Below are 17,794 nucleotides of genomic sequence, written 5' to 3'. Positions count from 1 at the left end.
AGTCATTTAAAACCACAGTGGAAAATATTAATATGAACATATTTCCAATATATGATGGAAGAAAGCAGGCCAGGATCACTATGTCCAGTTTGATAATATACTTTTTAAAAGCGTTAGTGATGTATAATTTACATACTATAAAATTATGTTACTACTTTTGTAAAGAATATATATGTGTATGAATAAGTGGGTAGGAAAAAGATTGGTTAGACACACATCAATATATTAAAAGTACTTTTCTTTGGGTGATGGAATAATGAAAAATTGAATTTTTTCTGGTTTTCCAAGGTTTTTTTGTTGGCATTTAAGTATTTTTGCACTAAAAGGAATTTTATAAAAAGTCCCTGTAGAGCACTCCTTTGCATCTGGGTTACTATTTCTTACCCCTGTCATTCCAGGGCAGGAAGAGAACATAATGTGAGGAAGCGCTTGAATTTATGTGCAGTGGCGCGGCTGGTGCTTGCAGGGACCTGAACTCTTCACTGTCCACACAGTCGGAGAGTAAACCAAGGCTCCCTGAGCAGCTGGTCCCTGGTCGGGCTTCATCCTATTGTCCAGACGCATTGGCTTTGGCTCTTTAATCCTCTGGGGTGAAGAGTGCCCCGGTGAGCAGTTAGGCCTCAGCTGAGGTGGGAGCACGTGCGGTACCATGGCCGTGGTTCAGGCTCCGGCGATGCTGTGCTGTGGTTTTGAATTCAGTCCAGGTTCCAATTATGTTGGCTCTCGATAGATTCCCGTCAACAATGACTTCACCAGCTCTTCCTTTCCTGCTCGGCTTTACTTGGAGGCTATGCAAGGAGAATTGTTAACATGGGAATAAACAGAACAGGGACCAGGCTCCTCATGCTTTTGCTTCTGGGTTGAGCTCCAATCCAGTAGCCGGTATCTTCCGTACGTCCATGCAAAACCTGAGCAGGGCATTTAAGAGCCAGAGCCATTCCTGTACAAGGGTGGCTGGCGAGTCCTGTGTACATGTTAGTTCTTCCCCCCCCTCCCCCCCCCCCCCAGAAAAAAAAACAAAACTCAAAAGGCTTTTTTATTATTCATCTACTAATTCTATTACATTTATTTATTCAATTTTATTAAGGTTTAAACTATATCACAATAGAAAAATTTATATCTATCTGTCTATGGGAAAACAGGAGGTATCCAGAGTGGCACCAACACTCCTAGCATCTCTTATTGTGCATAGCCATAGTATCGAGAAATTTCCATTTCTTTTCCCCCCTCAACGAGGTATTGCACTTTCCCCAAAGAGCTGTATTTGTCAGCATTCTCCCACTCTAGTTGAGCCTTCCTCTTCTCGGCCTCCCCCTCTGGCCTCTGCTCGTTTGTGATGGTGTTGACATTACTGGCCCAGAAACACTGGGTTTCCTCCATGGAATTTGTTGACAGGCAACATCTTTGAGTAGATACTGGTTTTGAGGCTTGGGCAGGGTCCGGGGCTCGTTCACAGCAGTGCAAACCGGCTCCCTCTGGAAAGAAGTGCAAGTTGATGTTTTGTAGGGCACAGGCCTAGAAGCGTCAGGCTGAGGGACACTGTGGGCCGGGCAGGGTTGGTCCAAGCTGGTTGGGCTGGGTTGGTCGAAATAGGCTGAGGTGGTCTGGCAGGACCTGTCAAAGATGCAGGAGTTGGCGGATGAATTGACTGCAGTAGGTGGAGCTGACAGAACCAGGCTGGGCAGGGTTAGCCCCTGCAGGCCACGTGAAGTAGGCGCTCTTTGTTATAGGATTGGTGTGTGTCCATAGACGATGTCCTGAAATATAGCAGGTAAACATCATCTCTTCTATTTCAGTCCATGTTTCCACAGAAGGGTTATTGTCATCGGGTCATAGGGTTTGTTTATCTACTTCAGTAGGAATGGAAACACGACCCTGTTTCATTTATTTGTTCCTTGTTCTTCCTGTTGTTGATAATGACCTTGGGGCTTTGGCTGGAACAGTTTTGACATAGTTCTACACATTATGGATGTAAGTACATATGTTTCTGTCAGTCTCTAATTAGGAAGCTGCAAGTCCTTGAGTTTATCACCGGATTCCCTTCCCAACAAGGAACCATCAGGAAGGAAAACGAGCGAGACAGTCTTTGCACGGGAAAGCATGTGGGGTGACTTATTTTTGTGTGATATTCCACACAGCCCTGTAACCTCTTGCTTTTGGCAGGCCTGCACCGAATCTGTGGGCTGGTAGTCCCGGGCAACCAAAAGCCGAGACAAACAGAGGAAGTGTCATTGCTCACGTGTTTCCCAGCTGCCTTGTGTTGGCCCTGCACAGCCGGCTGCTGCCCCCTTTCCAGGCGGAGCTCGCAGAGCTGAGTCTGACCTGGCCCCATGTGGAGTCCCGTTCGGTTGTTCCCTGTTGCTCATTACTTTCCTGTGGTCCTTCTGTACTTGGTTCAATCTGAACTTGATTATATGGCAGACTCCATTTCCTTAAAGCAGCTTGCAGCCACAGGAGGTAGAGCATGAGCTCACCTCCTTCACTCCCATTGCACTCACAGGCACACACACGTGCACACATGCATATACACACGTGCACAGGCACACACATGTGCCTGCATATACATGTACACACATACATGCACACACATACACTCTCCAGTCAGCCTCCTAACCACTGAGCCACACTGGCCGGGTGGGCACTTCCTCTTAAGTGAATATACATAGAACTGAGACACAGTGCAGAGTCTCTCTCTCTATGCCTGGGGCCCAGGGGCCTGGGCTCTCTACACGTCGGTCCTGCCTTGCCTACATCTTGTCCACCTAACAAGGTGGCCTCGGTAGGAGTCATCTTAAGGCTCCAGTGGACAAAGCTGGGAGAAGGCTGATGAGCAGGGTTAGAACTGAAATGTTGGATGTAGCCATTTAATTATGTTTCTGCTCAATCGTCAGTAGCTTCTTTGTATAGCTGTGGATCTGATGTCTCGGGGCTTACTCAGTCCTCTATTTGGTCTTGGAAGGTGGCCATTTATCTGAAACAGAGATAGCCTAGTCCAGTGAAAGGGCTTTGTTTTTTTTTTGTGTGTGTGTTTTTAAATACATTTTTATTGATTTCAGAGAGGAAGGGAGAGGGAGAGAGAGATGGAAACATCAATGATGAGAGAGAATCATTGATCGGCTGCCTCCTGCACCACACTGGGAATCGAGCCCACAACCCTGTTATGTGCCCATACCTGGAATTGAACCGTGACCTCCTAGTTTATAGGTTGACGCTCAACCACTGAGCTATGCTGGCCAGGCAGGGCTTTGTTTTCTAACCCCTTAAATAGTAAGCAAATAAAATAAAAATAGCAGCAGTGGCCGGGGTGACATCCCAGTGCGTTGCTGGGAGCAGCATGAAGTGGTGACACTTGGATACAACGTGATCATCTGTATTAAGAGCCATAGCTCATCTGGGAATCCCATTCTAGGATCTGTTCCAAAGAAATCCAGTTAAAACGGGGGAAGCTATTTGTGTGATGATGTTCATAAGAACATTTTGTATAACAGAGGAAAATAGGAAGTAGCCTATAGGTTCAATGTCGGGTAATGGTTAGGAAAGTTATAATAGATTTCCCTAAGAATATCTTATATAAAAATTGAATTATGAAGACTCTAAGACAACGTGATCTTAACAAAAAAGCCACAATTAAAAGTGAGTATGCCCTGTGATTACACCCACATAAAAATATGCACATGATAAATATGGAAGATTAATAGTTATTGGTAGGATGACAGGATTATAGATAATATTAGCTAAGATTTGGAAACAGCCCAAGTGCCCATCAGCAGAAGAGTGGATGAAAATGCTGTGGTACATCTACACAATGGAATACTATGCAGCTGTAAAACAGAAAGAACTCTTGTCATTTGCAACAGCATGGATGGGCCTGGAGAGCATTATGCTAAACAAAATAAGCCAGTCAGAGAAAGATAGGTATCACATGATCTCACTCATATGTGGAATCTAATGAAAAAAATAAACTGAAGAACAAAATAGATCCAGAGACAGAGAATCATGAAACAGACTGTCGAACCTCAGAGGGAAGGCAGGATAGGGTGGGCGGAGGGAGGGGATCAGCCAAAGAACTTGTAGGCATATATGCAGAAGCCATGGACACAGACAATAGAGTGGTGAGGGCCTGGGCGTCTGGGGTGGAGGCTAGAAAGGGCCAAGTTTATACTCTAACTTGGCAAAATGAGGTGTCAAGGGGACATATGTAATACTTTTACCAATAAAGATTTAAAAAATAATAATAAAAGTAAAGGAAATAGTACAGATTTGGGATTCAGACCTTGGATTAATTCTGATAATGCCACATCTCATTCTGTGTCTTTTTGCAACTCTTGTAACTTGCCCGGGAATCAGATTCCTCATCAGCAAAAAGACAGAACAGTTTTTAGGGTCCCTGGGTGTGAACCTGACTAGCCCAGTGATGGCGAACCTATGACACGCGTGTTATAGGTGACACGCGAACTCATTTTTTTGGTTGATTTTTCTTTGTTAAATGGCATTTAAATATATAAAATAAATATCAAAAATATAAGTCTTTGTTTTACTATGGTTGCAAATATCAAAAAATTTCTATATGTGACACAGCACCAGAGTTAAGTTAGGGTTTTTCAAAACGCTGACATGCCGAGCTCAAAAGGTTCACCATCACTGCTCTAGCCACTAAACCACCTCTTTAAGTAGAGTCTGCCAGGCTTGCTTCTATCAGTAAGTACGACTCATGCGCAGTTAGCACATCATTGTGCACAGACAGTTGAAGTCCTTTAAGCACGTCCGGTGCTTTAACAGTGCTCCTGCCACTGGCGGTGTGATGGAACCTCTCCTGAGGGTGTCCATGCCCATCCATCCTCAGTAGAGTGGAGAGCCAGTACTAGGTCCTGCCTGGGAGGCTGATTTTCATGTAAAGCTGGTTCTGGCGAAGTGGGTCAATTTGGGCCCTCCCTCCCCATGCCCTCCCTCCCCATGCCCACCCTTGACTGGTGGGCCCCTTCCTGGGAAGGTCGACCCCACGCTGCTTACAGATGGGCTCTGCTCTTCTGGTCTCTCCACGGCTGTTTTTGATGAGTCAAGGGGAGGATTTCTTTCTGCTCGGTGTTTGGTTTGTCACTCTTAGGATTTACACATTATAAACGACCCTTCATCACCACACACAGATTTCATTAGCCTGGCCTTTGATCTTGCATGCAAGCCGGCCATGTGCAAGCTTCCCCAAGCCTCAAAGAAAAGGGTTTTATGAGCTGCTGACATTTTGACAAGCTCTGTATCTGGTGCCCAAATTAACTTTCACTGACTCTCATTGGCTATTCCCCCTCTGTCCATTGGGTAAGTTCATTAGCTGTTCACTTAAGTGATCCTGCATATGTTTTTGAGGATAGGAAAAGGCTTAGGTGTGGAAGGTTGAGGTGAGTCAAGAAGGTGGTGGTTAGGAAAGGCTATAAACAAAGCAGGTTTGGTTCACCTGTTGGTGAGTGCGTGCATGACTTCAGGCGAGTCTCGGGGCCCCGGTTTCCTCATCTGTGACAGGAGCATTGTGAACCCATCCTGGCTACCTAGTTTAAGCAGCAAATGAGATAAGGCACGTGATAGGCCTTTATGACCCCCTAAAAAGCTATATCGAAGTGAGGTTGATATTGTTGCTATCTGTTGCTATCAAATAAATGCAAACAGTGGTGTGAAATTATAACATGGTTCAATCAATCATTCCATTCTGATTGAAAAATACTTCTGGGTGGGTGGATATATTTGCCTAAAGGGGGAGCTCTGGTTATGCCTGTACTAAATTGTGAAAATGGAATGAAGAGCTGAAGATGGCTTTCCAAGGTCACCTTCAGATCAGAAATAGCACTGGGTTCGAAGTCTTCTCTCTGCTCGTCCCTACCTGTCCTTCCCCACCCTCAGTCTCTGGCCCTGGCTTCTGGAACCCCAGAGTCTTCTGCCAGCAACAAATGGGGAACCTCGTTCCAGCAGGCCCAGGGAGTCAGGGGCAGGGGGCGTGGACTGCAGGTGTGGGCAGCCCCAGGTGCCCGGGCCCAGCTTCTGGATGGGCAGCTTCCTTCCTGCGGCAGGAGCCAACCCTGACAGTGCTGCAGCCTGTGGGTCCCACCTGCTTCCAGCTGCTTGTCACAGAGATTTGCCTGAGATTGAAGAGGGCTCCAGCCCCCGAACCCAGCAGCTGGTGAGTGTTGAGCCCAAGACGCATTGAGGAAGAGTGCGGGAAGCAGAGAGGAATGGGGAAGAGATTAGGAGGGAAGAGAGAGGATGTGGCTGGAGGAATGAGAGGAGGTGAGGCAAGAGCAGGCAGAAAGGAGCCCCAGCTGGGCCAGCCATAGGAGGACCTGCTGTTCCACGGTTCAGATCCCCAGCTCAGCACCTTTTGAGTAAATGTCAGAACGGTGAGTGGAAGCTAAGGAGGTTGGACAGAGCTCCAGGGGACACCAGCATTGAAAATGGGGGTGGTTGTTGGGGGGAGAGAAGCCAGGGAGCACTCAGAGAGGCGGAGCAGACTTCAGAGGCTGTGTGGATGGGAGAGGCTGTGATGCAGCGGGGTTACCCCGTGGCTGTGGAAGGCGGTCGGGGGTGCGGGACAGGGATGGGATGAACCAGGAGCACGTTGTGGGGCAAGGCTGTAGTGGGCCAAGAGGCAATGGGAGCCCTAGCTGGTTTGGCTCAGTGGATAGAGCCTCGGCCTGTGGACTGAAGGGTCCCCGGTTCGATTCCAGTCAAGGGCACGTGCTTGGGTTGCGGGCTCAATCCCCAATAGGGGGTGTGCAGGAGGCAGCCGATCAATGATTCTCTCTCATCATTGATGTTTCTATCTCTCTCTCCTTCTCCCTTCCTCTCTGAAATCAATAAAAAAAAAAATTAAAGAGTCAAATGGGAGGCAAGAACTTGGGGCATTGACAGCATTCAGCTCCTCCTAGGCTTTGGGAGGAAGGATCGGCTGGGAAGAGGGCAGAGCCCAAGGATCAAGCAGAATCACTTCCTATGTTACCTTTTAATGTATTTTCCCCAACTAGATTTTAAATATTTTAAGGGCACGGCTTATATCTTTTACTCTTTGTTTCCTCCAAAGCTGGCTGCTCATCAGACCACCTAAGCGTTTGTTTGTTTGTTTGGTTTATACACATTTTACTGGGCCTTGCCTCAGCCCTATTCCTGCCAGATTCTGGCTTAATGATTCCAGCAGCGATTGCTGGAGGCGGAACAGTTGCTTTCGGCTCTACTTGGTTTACATGAATATATCGTTTGTCTTAAAAGCAAGATTACATTAGAGAACGTTTGGGAAGGAGAAATAAGCGATTACTCAAGTGCCTCCAGGTTTGAGCAGTTAGAAGCACGTGTTGCTATGCCTGGACAATTAGGCTAATTGCACGGTTTTCCTCTCTGTTTATTGAATTGTTGAACCACTTGCTGTAATTATAAACAGTAAAGGGATGAGGCTGCATTTCGCTACTCAGCGCCCCTCCCCGTCTCTAGAGCAGGTGGTAAGAGAAGGGGCTCTGCAGCCACAGCCCACCTCTGCCCCAGCGGTGGCACCGGCTAAGGACACATTAGGGACCACCTTCCACAGTTCCCCCAGGGCCTGCCTTGGCCGAGGCACGGGTGGCGGGAATGTTGCACAGCTTCTGTCTGTCGGGCTCTCTGCCGGGGGTGCTTTAAGTAACGTGAGCAGGTTACTTCATCTCACATCCCTCAGCTGCTTCAACTGAAAACTGGGGCCAACCCCGGCTCTGACATCAGGAGACGGGTCTAAAGATGAAAGGAGATAAACCATGGGAGATGCTCGGAAAAGCACCAGACACATAGAAGTGTTCGATACATGTTAATTATTTTGAGCATCATTCCCATCTTGGAAGTACACGAATTTCCTTTAGGTTAAAGTTGGCCACTCTTTCTGCGGCTAGTGTTACCCTAAGGCAGCCGGGCCCCTCGCCAGCATTCGGTTGGACTGGCTTCCCTCTCCCATCCCCCCATTGATTTCTAGAGAGAATGGAAGGGAGGGATGAGGAGAGAAAGAGAGAGACAGAGACAGACATCCATTGGTTGAGCAGGGCTGGGGTTTTAGGCCGGCCACCGTGAGTCTGGATGGGATGGCTGTGCTCCCAGGGCTTCGCCGGGCACCATGAACAGTCAGTCATGCTGTAGATGAGAAAATCAGGCACAAACGTTCTGGATAGTCCAGCTCTTTGGAAAGCGCTCCTCTGTGCTGTGGGAGAAGCAATATACAGTCGACTCTGAACAACACAGAGGTTAGGGGTGCTGACCCCCCTTGTAGTAAAAAAATCCAAGGATAACTTTGGACTCCCCCAGAACTTAACTACTAATAGCCTAATGTTGATTGGAAGTAACATAAACAGTTGATTAACACACATTTTGCATATTATATGTATTATATAATGTAATTCTTACAGTGAAACTAAAGAAAAGAAAATGTTAAGATGATCATAAGGAAGAGAAAATACTTTGTGTTTGATGAAAAAATCCATGTATAAGTGGACCTGCGCAGTTCAAACCCGCGTTGCTCAAGGGTCAGCTGTGTTTGCGCCAGGCAGGAGCGATCCCCGCCAGCCTGTGCTGTAGAGGCACCTGGATGCTTTCTTCATGCAGGTGCATGCATGGCGGCTCCCGCATAAAGGGTGTGACTGTGTCTTCTTGCTGGTGTCTGTTGAACACGTCCTGTAGCAGGCATTCTCCTAAGTAGCTCCCATACTAACTCATTTCACCTCGCTGCAATCCTGTGGCCGAGGTACTAGTATTAGCCCCCTTTTACAGATGAGGAATCTGAAGGCCACTGAGGTTGAACATCTTGTCCAAAGCCACACAATGAGTAAGTGGCAGAACTGGCCAGACACTCGCACATCTGAACCCACCTCTCCTGCAGGTTCTCTGCATATTCCCAGGGACAGGTGCTTTCTGTTCCTTTCCTGCCTTTTTCCAGAACAAAACCATGTTATCCCAACTGGCAGGCCGGGCTCCCCAGGGCTCTTATCTCGCACCAACAAAGCCCTTCCCTGTTGAATGGGTCACCGGCATTTTGCTGAATAGATGCCAGCGTGGGAGGGCCACAGATAAGCCAGCGGTGGTGTGTGTTGCCATCTCCTTGATGGTTTGCTCTGAATTCAGATCTGTTCATTTATCTAAGATGAAAGGGGAGAGGCTGCTGGTAAGCGGGGGACTACAGAATGAGGCAGTGGTGATTCTGGAACGGGAGACAGGACATGGGCACTTCTGACAGAGTGAATGCCCAGGGAGCAAGGGAGGTATGTGTGCTGACTTACAGGAGTTCCTAGAACAGCCCTGTGTGTGACTGTGTGAGGCTTCCCCTTCTTTCCCACCCCACATACTTAACCCCACAGCAGACGTTCCCACAGAATGTGGTTCCCACTCAGCCACTGCAATTCCACAACAGGGACAGTGGTGATGACTTTTTAGCATCTATGTTTTAAGTAAAAAGGGCCCCTTGAGAGCTGACCAGATATACCAACTGCTTTGCTGGCCTTTTAAAAACTTAGGGTCTTGTCGACCTCCTGGTTGTGATATTGTTCTAAAGTCGGGCAGGATGTTACCCCTGGGGGACCCTGGGTGCAGGGTCTGAGGATCTCACTGTATCATTTCCTACAACTGCATGCGTATCTACAATTACCTCAAAACAAAAGTTGTAAGAAGCCAGGGTTCTTTAAATGCCACAAATTCCAGGGGAGCATCGCCTGTTTGCTCCCGTGTCTAACACCTTGCAATATCCAGTAAACAGAAAATAGGATTCCAGGACCATTCAAGGCAATAGAAAGGAATGAAATGCTGACACACGCTACAACATGGACAGACCTTGAAAACATGATGCTAAGTGAGGGGAGCCAGACACAAAAGACCACATCTTGTATGATTCCATTTGTAGGAAATTTCCTGAACAGGCAAATCTATAGTCAGAAAGCAAATCAGTGGTTGCCTGCAGCCGGGACTGGCAGGGCCAGGAGGGCCCAGGGAGGACTGCTCATGGGTCGGGGCTTCCTCTTTGGGTAATTCCCCTTTTGTGGGTGATGCTCTACAAATAGATGGTGGTGATGGTTGCACAACTCTGTGACTAGACTGAACACCATTGAATGGTTCCGTGTAAATGGGTGAATTGTATAGTGTGGGAGTTATATCTCAATAAAGCTGTTAGGAATTTAGGGTCTTTTGACAGTTTTAAGAGAAGTAATCACAGTCCTTTGGAAATAGCTGGTGTCTTCTAGATAAAAGCACTTCTGCACACTGGTTGTCACGCCTGAATTCAGGCCACGGCCCTGGGGCAGGTTGATGGCTCCCTCATAAACCCGATTCGGGGCTCGCTGCAGACACCTCAGTGGCGTTTCCCATTGCTCACCCGGGGCATGAAAACGGTGGCAGCCGTTTGTCAGGTGCGTTTACTTCTTGCTGCCCTGCACACCAGGTGGCTTCATGCCCATGCTTTATATACGAAGAAAGAGAGTTCCCAGAGACGACGTGTGCAGCAGGAGAGTGCTGCAGCAAGAACCCGAATTGAACTGGGCCCATTGAACCCAAGTCCGTGTTCTGTTCACTGCTGGGGGCTGGGTGGGGGGTGGGGGGAGGAGGCTGGGCTGGCGAGCTTTCCCTCGTGTCTTACAGGAGTGGGAGGAGTCAGCTGCAAGGCAGAAGCCGCGCTCATAGGGACAGATAGCCTAGAAGTCACCCGAGGGAAGGCAATGGGGATCTGCTCCCTCCGGAAGTGAGCATGACCTTCTGCCCCATTCCCGGGCCAGCTCTTCCCAGGAGAGCTTCTACGGAAGGAGAACTGTGGGAAAACATGTGGGAGCTTTTCGTGGACACATTTCTTGAGTGTCATGAGCTCCCGGAGGAAATGTGTTTATTCCCCTGAAGCCCTCAGCTTTATCTGTCCTGAGTTTTCAGGGGTTCACAACTACAGGAGTGTTTGTGGACATGGAGGGAAGCCACAGTATGACAGCCAGGGAACCGCGCTGTGTTTGTAAGGGATAATGCTGCTGTGTGCAGTAAAACGGGCACAAGTGAATAGAGGTGCAGGAGAAGTAAATGGGAAACCACCTCCCCTTAATGATGTTCAGGTGGTCGGAGGCAGACTCGTTAGCTCCCAGGGAGCTTATTAAAGATGCACATTCTCAGGTCCCAGCCCAGACCCACAGAACCTGAAACCCTGGGGTGATGGCCAGGGACCTGTGCTTTAATAAGCTCTCAAGATAGCTTTCATATACCCTGGAGTTTGAGGATGTTCTTACACACTCTTGAGGTTGAACAGGAAAATCCGGATGTGTTCCCAGGAGAACACTTCCTTCTGTGTTTGACTGGTCTTGCAGGGTCGCGGGGGGAACAGTCCTTCATTTGCTGAAAACATTTGTTGAGCACTTACTGTATCCAAGCACGTATTCCCTGCTGTGATGCGTGTGGAACCTCGTGGGGGCAGTGAGATAGTAAGTTATGGAAACTGATACAGAAATGCCTGCAAATGGGATGCAGCCCTGGGATGGTGACATTTAGCCCCATGAGGAGGAGGAGATGCCTGACTAAAGAGCAAGGGAATGGATTTCCGGAGAGAGTACTGATTGCGCAAAGGCCTGGAGCTTGGGAGGGGTTGAACTGGTCAGGGGCTAAAAAACAGCTGGGTTGACCTGATGGTGGAGAGCCGGGGGCAGGTGGCAGACAGAAGGGAGGGGTGGGGGTGGGGGGATGAGCCGGGACTGGATGCACAGGGCCCAGGGAGGAGCTTGAATGTTTACTCTGAAGATGGTGGCCAGTTTCTGAAGGATTTAATCAGGGGATGATAGGACCTGAGGAAAGGTTTAGGAGCCTTCTGGCTGCTTAGGAAGAGTGATTTGGAGGAAGGATAGAGATCAAGCCAGGGGTGTGGGGCGTGACTAGGGAGATTCTGTCCAAACTGCTCACCGCCCTCCTTCCCAAGCAGGGAAACACAAGAACAGATACTGGAATTGTTTTGTCAGGGTTTCTGTTAGCATTTTACAGATGGAACGATTGTATTAGAAGTGCACACATCCTCATTGCTTTCATTAGATATCATTGCATTACAGTACCAGCTATGTATGTACCCATTTAATTGCATATACTACTACTTATAAAAAGTAAATATTGTCAAAAGAAAATTCAGCTTAGATGCCCACATTTTTTTATAGTTCTTTATGGTTGAAAGTATTACCTTTGTCCCCCTTTTCCCACCATTGACCCCTCCAGCCTGCCCCCGTCCCAGGCTGCCCACATTTTTGAGACATACAGAGCCAAGCTTAGTTGATTCCAATTTAGCAGCATCTGCAAGATTTGATCCATTTCAGAAATATGAGCTCACTAGCATTGCTTGGGCTGGCATTTCCTTAGCTGAGAACTGCTTACCTGGGTGTAGAAAATGTGATATTTTATTTAGAAGAATGATTCATTGCTTAAGGGCGTCAAGAGTCCTGGGCTTTATCTTCTTTACTGCACAAGTTTGATTTGACCTTGGACAAGTCATTTCATTTTGAAATTTAGTGTGTCTGTGTGGAAGATGAGGAATAATAGATCTGGTAAACTTCCTGTTGCCGTGTTAACTGGGTGAAAGCTCTCCAACACCTAGGAAACACAACATGTGCAAGGGCCCCATGGCAGAAGGGAGCAGCTGATATTTTAGGAAGTGAGAACAGTGTGGGAAGGGGCGATGCTCCAAGACGATGTGGGGGAGGCAGTCATGGGCCGAGCTGGGCAGGAGCATGCAGACCTGATTGGGGACTTTAGTCTTTATCTGAAGAGCAAGAGCAGTGGTTCTCAACCTTCCTAATGCCACGACCCTTTAATACAGTTCCTCATGTTGTGGTGATCCCCAATTTCATTGTTTCAAATTGAACATAAAGCATAGTGATTAATCACAAAAACAATATGTAATTATATATGTGTTTTCCGATGGTCTTAGGCGACCCCTGTGAAAGGGTCGTTCGACCCCCAAAGGAGTCGCGACCCACAGATTGAGAACCGCTGAGCAAGAGGAAGCCATTGGCAGATTTAAATAGGGGAGTGACTTAAGGTTGATACGCTGTCTCAATTAATCTTCACAGCAAATGTGTATGGTACGCAATACCCCCATTTTAAACCCGCACAGAAACCTGGGGTAGTGGAGGTTAAGTAGCTTACCCAAAACCTCAGGTCAGCTTGACTCCAGAGTCCTCTGTCTCCATATCAGCTGAGCTCAATAATAATATAACAATGACCACAGTTTTAAAACACTTTGAACTCTTATGATGAAAGCTCTCCCTTAATTTACAAAGTGGTATTATGCTGCAGAAATACGAGTGGTGATGAGAGAGTGGATATGCTGGGGATCTTTTAAAAGGCTCTGTCTGTGTGGCTGGGGTCCAGCAACTTCAAGTGCCTTGCTGTCTGGTGGGGGCATCTCACAAGCAGCTATTAACACAAGGAAGGGTTTGGCAGCTCGGGCTGGCCATTTGACACTGCCATTGTCCATAATGACTCATTGTCCAAGAAATGTGCCCAAGGTGTGTCCTTTCAGGGGCTTTGAGCTGGGAAATCAGATCTGGGCAGTTCATGCGTGGTTTCACTGGACTGACCATGCCATGCCAAGTTTCTGCTTTCTCCCTCTTGGGTAGTCAACTGGTTTAAGTGGGTTCTTAGAAGCTGATTGTAGAGATCACCATCTCGACTTTGAAACCAAGAAGGCTTGTTCAGGGTTGACATGGGAAAACAGCTGTTGGCCTGTGGCCCTGGAGGCTTTTGTTGATGACAAATATCTGTTCTTTTCTAGTTGACCATGTCGTGCCAGAGCCTGGGACAAGCCTGCTGGCTGCCTTCGACCAGTGGAGGGAATGGGCCGACAGCAAGTCCTGCTGTGACTACTCTCTGCACGTGGACATCACCGAGTGGCACAAGGGCATCCAAGAGGAGATGGAGGCCCTGGTGAAGGATCATGGTAGGTTGTGTTGACCCAGCACCCTCAGGTCATGAACTGGCACAGCCCTGTGGAGACAAGCCCTGTGAATGGTACTTAATAGATCCCTTTTGGGCCTCACCCCGTGCCTCTGAGGAGACAGGGCTTTGGCTGCAGCTCATGCTGATTGGAGGTGGCCAAACCCAGGGCAGCCAAAGAAGCTTTCGTTGATATGAGAACCTGAGCCTTATTCCAGGGACCTGCGCTTATGTAACAACTGCTTGCATGTTATTGGTTTGAGGGAACCATGTGCCCAAGCCAGGTTGGGGAGTTGAGGCTACGTGAGTGATGAGCCAGTGAGGATTCTGAGCAGTCGCAGGAGAGTGCCTGGGACCTGGGGTAGAGGACTTGAGCAGCTTCTTCCTGCAAATCCGGAAGAACCAGGACAGACTTGAGGGTGAGGAGGCTGTGGGACAACCTGAGGGGTCTGTTGATCCCTAAGACTATTTTGGGGAGCAGGATTCCAAGGATGGGGTTCTGAAAGATTTCCAGGGAGGCTGGAGGGATCTTGACTACCTCAAAATGCCCCTGGGACCCTGTTATCCACAGGAAGCTTGGGGTTTTGGGTGGTGTTGCCAAATTATATAGTCTTACAGGGACCCCTTAAACTTGGCTGTAGACTAGATTCGACTCCTGGGTCACATGTAGACCTCATTGGATCTTAACTGTTGGGGAAGAACCTATTGCTTTCGGGTTTGGAGATTTCTAAGCTCAGAAGTTCCATGAGCTGTGAATAAAATAGCAGGAGGGAAACTGCTAGACATCCTCTTGGATGCCCTACCGATATCCAGAGGTATGGTAGAAGAAGCTCAAAATGGAAATCTAGAATCTTGGGTTTATTGCTTTGCTCTTCCACAAATTAGCTGTGTGACCTTGGGCAAATCACTTAAATTTTCTGAATCTCAATTTAAAAAAAAAACTCTCACAGGAGGGTTTTGTACTAGATATCCTAAGATTCTTTCTACTATGAAGGCCCAGCATAAAAGGAAGTAGCTAACCCTTGATCTTTCTCACTTTTGAGAATGCCAAGATTTAACTTTTGATACTTATAAATGAATCCAGTCTAACTCAACCAAGAGAGTTACCATAACAACTGTTGCCTGGCAACAGAGGAGGGCTGAGATGTCCTGAGCCTTGAATTTAGGCAGCTCACAGCACTGTCGCCAGCACCCCTGGGTTAAGCTCCAAGGCTGTGAGGTTGTCAATACAGTTGTTTACCATCTGGGCAGGGATATCTGTACTCGCACTAGGGAGGCAAGAACTCTAAAATACCAGGATGAGAACTGCAACATATGCTTGTCACACTCAAGGACCTTTTCTTAAAGTCAGCATGGAGGGCAGTCTGTTTACCACAGAAAAGACTTTTATTATAGATCTTCACCAATAAGGTCTTCTATTTCATTGCCTTGTTAAAGTCACAACAGTTGGGAAAACTTATTAACTTTTAATTGCGGTAAAACACAGCGTAACATAAAATTTACCACCTTAACCATGGTAAATGTACTGTTTGTGGCATTAAGTACATTTACATTGTTGAGCAACCATCCCCACTACCCTCCCCTGGAACTTTTTACCTTTCCAAATGGAAACTCTGTCCTCATTAAACAATAATTCCCAATTCTCCCTCCCCCCAGCCCTTGGCAACCCCCATTTTCTGCCATTCTACTTCCTGTCTCTATGAATTTGACATTAAGTGGAATCCTGCAGTATTTGTCTTTTTGTGACTGAGCATAATACCCTCAGGGTTGATCCATGTTTGTGGCATGTGTCAGAATGTCACCGGAAAAGGGACCGGCCCAGACCGGGTCTGCCTCAGGCGCTGGTAGTGTGTGGGTTCTTGACTTTGTGCAAAAAAGATTTCACAACAGGACTCCAGGTGATTGTGAGAGTATGTTTATTAACTCTGGGGACAGTGAAACAAGGAAAGGTTTAGAATAGAAGAAGCAACAGGAGGGAGCCTATGCGGGGCTGCTTCGATTCTCTAAAAATGTTACAGGAAAGAAATGAGCTGAGGTGGGGCTGCAATCAGCTCACTGCAGCCACAGAAAAGGGGGCCTTGGGGACAGGTTCAGGGGGTTAACCCGGGATGAGCTGCCACTGCCCATTGCTCCCCTGGTTGCAAATCTCTTGGGGACTCTTAGAGTTTAGGAGATGCACGCCTGTGGGGAGGTGGAGGAGGAAGGTACTCCCAGGGGGCGGGCTGGCTCCTTTGTTTTGAGGGTTTAGGGCAGATCTTAGGGGAAGATCTCAATAAAATATTCATCAGCTTTTCCAGGTGTGCTCTGTCCTGGCCTCCACTGGTTGGCCAGTGCCAGGACAGGGGTCATTAGTCATTGCAGCTGGTCCTGGTGTCACCCACCTGGTTTTGCTGCTTTTCTGGGCCTGGAGCTGACATACAACTAAGACCTAGGTGTTGTCTTTAGAAAGTGACCTTCTGTATCTGCTCGGAATTGCTCGGCCAGTTTGTTCAGCTGTGTGTCAGTGTCCCCACTTTACTTGCCAAGGAGTTGTCCTAGCTTCTTACTATCCCGCTTGAGCCTGAGTAATAGTCCATGAGATGGCTGTGCCACATTGTGTTTATCCATTCATCTGTCAGTGGACACTTGGGTTTCTTCACTCGTTGGTATTGGAATAATGCTGCTGTGTGTATGGGTGTACAAATAACAGCAACTTTTAATTTTGGTAGAGTTTTAAACTTAGAGAAAATTTGTAAGAATACTAAAAAGAACTTTCCCACCTTATTCCCAGGTTTACCAGTTGTTTATATTTTGCCTCATTTGCATTATCATTCTCTCTGTGTCTCCATCTGTCTCTCTTTCTCTCTGCATGAGGTGGGGGGTGCAGGGGGTGGAGTGGCAAAAGTAGTTTTCCAGTTGTGAGTACAGCATACATAGAGTTAACAAGCTATTGTAATAATGTAATAATCATATCCTGTATGTCTTTTTCCATACCCACCACTGTGAACCTACTTTTGCCTACACTGTATATATACACATACACATAATATTGTAACTTTTTTATTCCCTTCCAGATTATTTGGATGGCCTGTTATACTTATGCATTTTGTCTGTTTATTTTGTCTGTCCTCCAGGGGTAAATTCCTTCCTCGTGTACATGGCTTTCAAAGATCGCTTCCAGCTGACGGATTCCCAGGTAAGAAACGTGGGCTTTTCTGAGCAGTTCACTGGCATTCGGTACATTTGGCCACGGCTGTGGTCTTGAAAGCTGCCTCGAGTGTATGCACATCCCTTAGCTTCAGGGGAAATGGCTGGTGGATCAAGTCCTGGCTCTAACTTCACCTTTAGGGAGGATGTGAACCAGGACTGTGTTCTATCGGCTCTGCAGTCAGCACGCCCAGGGGCCACGTGGCTGAGGGTGTGCGCAGAGCCTGGCCTCATCTCTGAGCTTCTTACTCCCAGTTCACATCCTGTTCGGTTACTCTGCCTCTGCTAATTACTGGAGGTTCCGCTCTGCCACACGCGGCCAGAAGCATGGCCCTCCGGGTCTGTAAACACACCAGCTTGTAGAAGCCCCGAGGAGATGGGTGCTGTTTCTGGCCCCTGTGGCTGTCGGGGACAGGGTTGTGCTGGTGAACAGGAAGCTGGAGGTCCCTGTCTCTGACCCCAACTCCTTCCTCAGATCTATGAAGTCCTGAGCGTGATCCGGGACATTGGTGCCATCGCCCAAGTCCACGCAGAGAACGGCGACATCATTGCGGAGGTACTGTGCCTTCCTCTCCGTCATTTCTTTCTGCATGAGCCCCAGGGCGAGAGGTGGGCTTGAGAAGCGATGACGTCTGTAGCTCAGCCCCAGGAGGAGAAGCAGGGGACCTGATGGAGCCATCCT

At 47.9% G+C, this 17,794-nt stretch overlaps 1 protein-coding gene across 1 annotated transcript in view; it reads left to right on the top strand.

The window, feature by feature from the left end:
• Window positions 1-17,721, top strand: part of LOC102240832 (dihydropyrimidinase-related protein 2) — a gene marked incomplete at its 3' end in the record, with an annotated part of 74,998 nt that extends 57,277 nt beyond the window's left edge. The window contains exons 5-7 of the mRNA XM_014533615.1: window positions 13,766-13,930; window positions 17,040-17,101; window positions 17,588-17,721. Of these exons, the coding sequence (XP_014389101.1) occupies window positions 13,766-13,930; window positions 17,040-17,101; window positions 17,588-17,721 (361 nt within the window). The remainder of the gene's footprint in view (window positions 1-13,765; window positions 13,931-17,039; window positions 17,102-17,587) is intronic.
• Window positions 17,722-17,794: the final 73 nt, after the last annotated feature.

Source organism: Myotis brandtii, unplaced genomic scaffold (assembly GCF_000412655.1).
Source record: "Myotis brandtii unplaced genomic scaffold, ASM41265v1 scaffold990, whole genome shotgun sequence".
In the NCBI taxonomy this organism is placed as follows: domain Eukaryota; kingdom Metazoa; phylum Chordata; class Mammalia; order Chiroptera; family Vespertilionidae; genus Myotis; species Myotis brandtii.
This window is presented reverse-complemented; position numbering and strand designations above follow the sequence as displayed.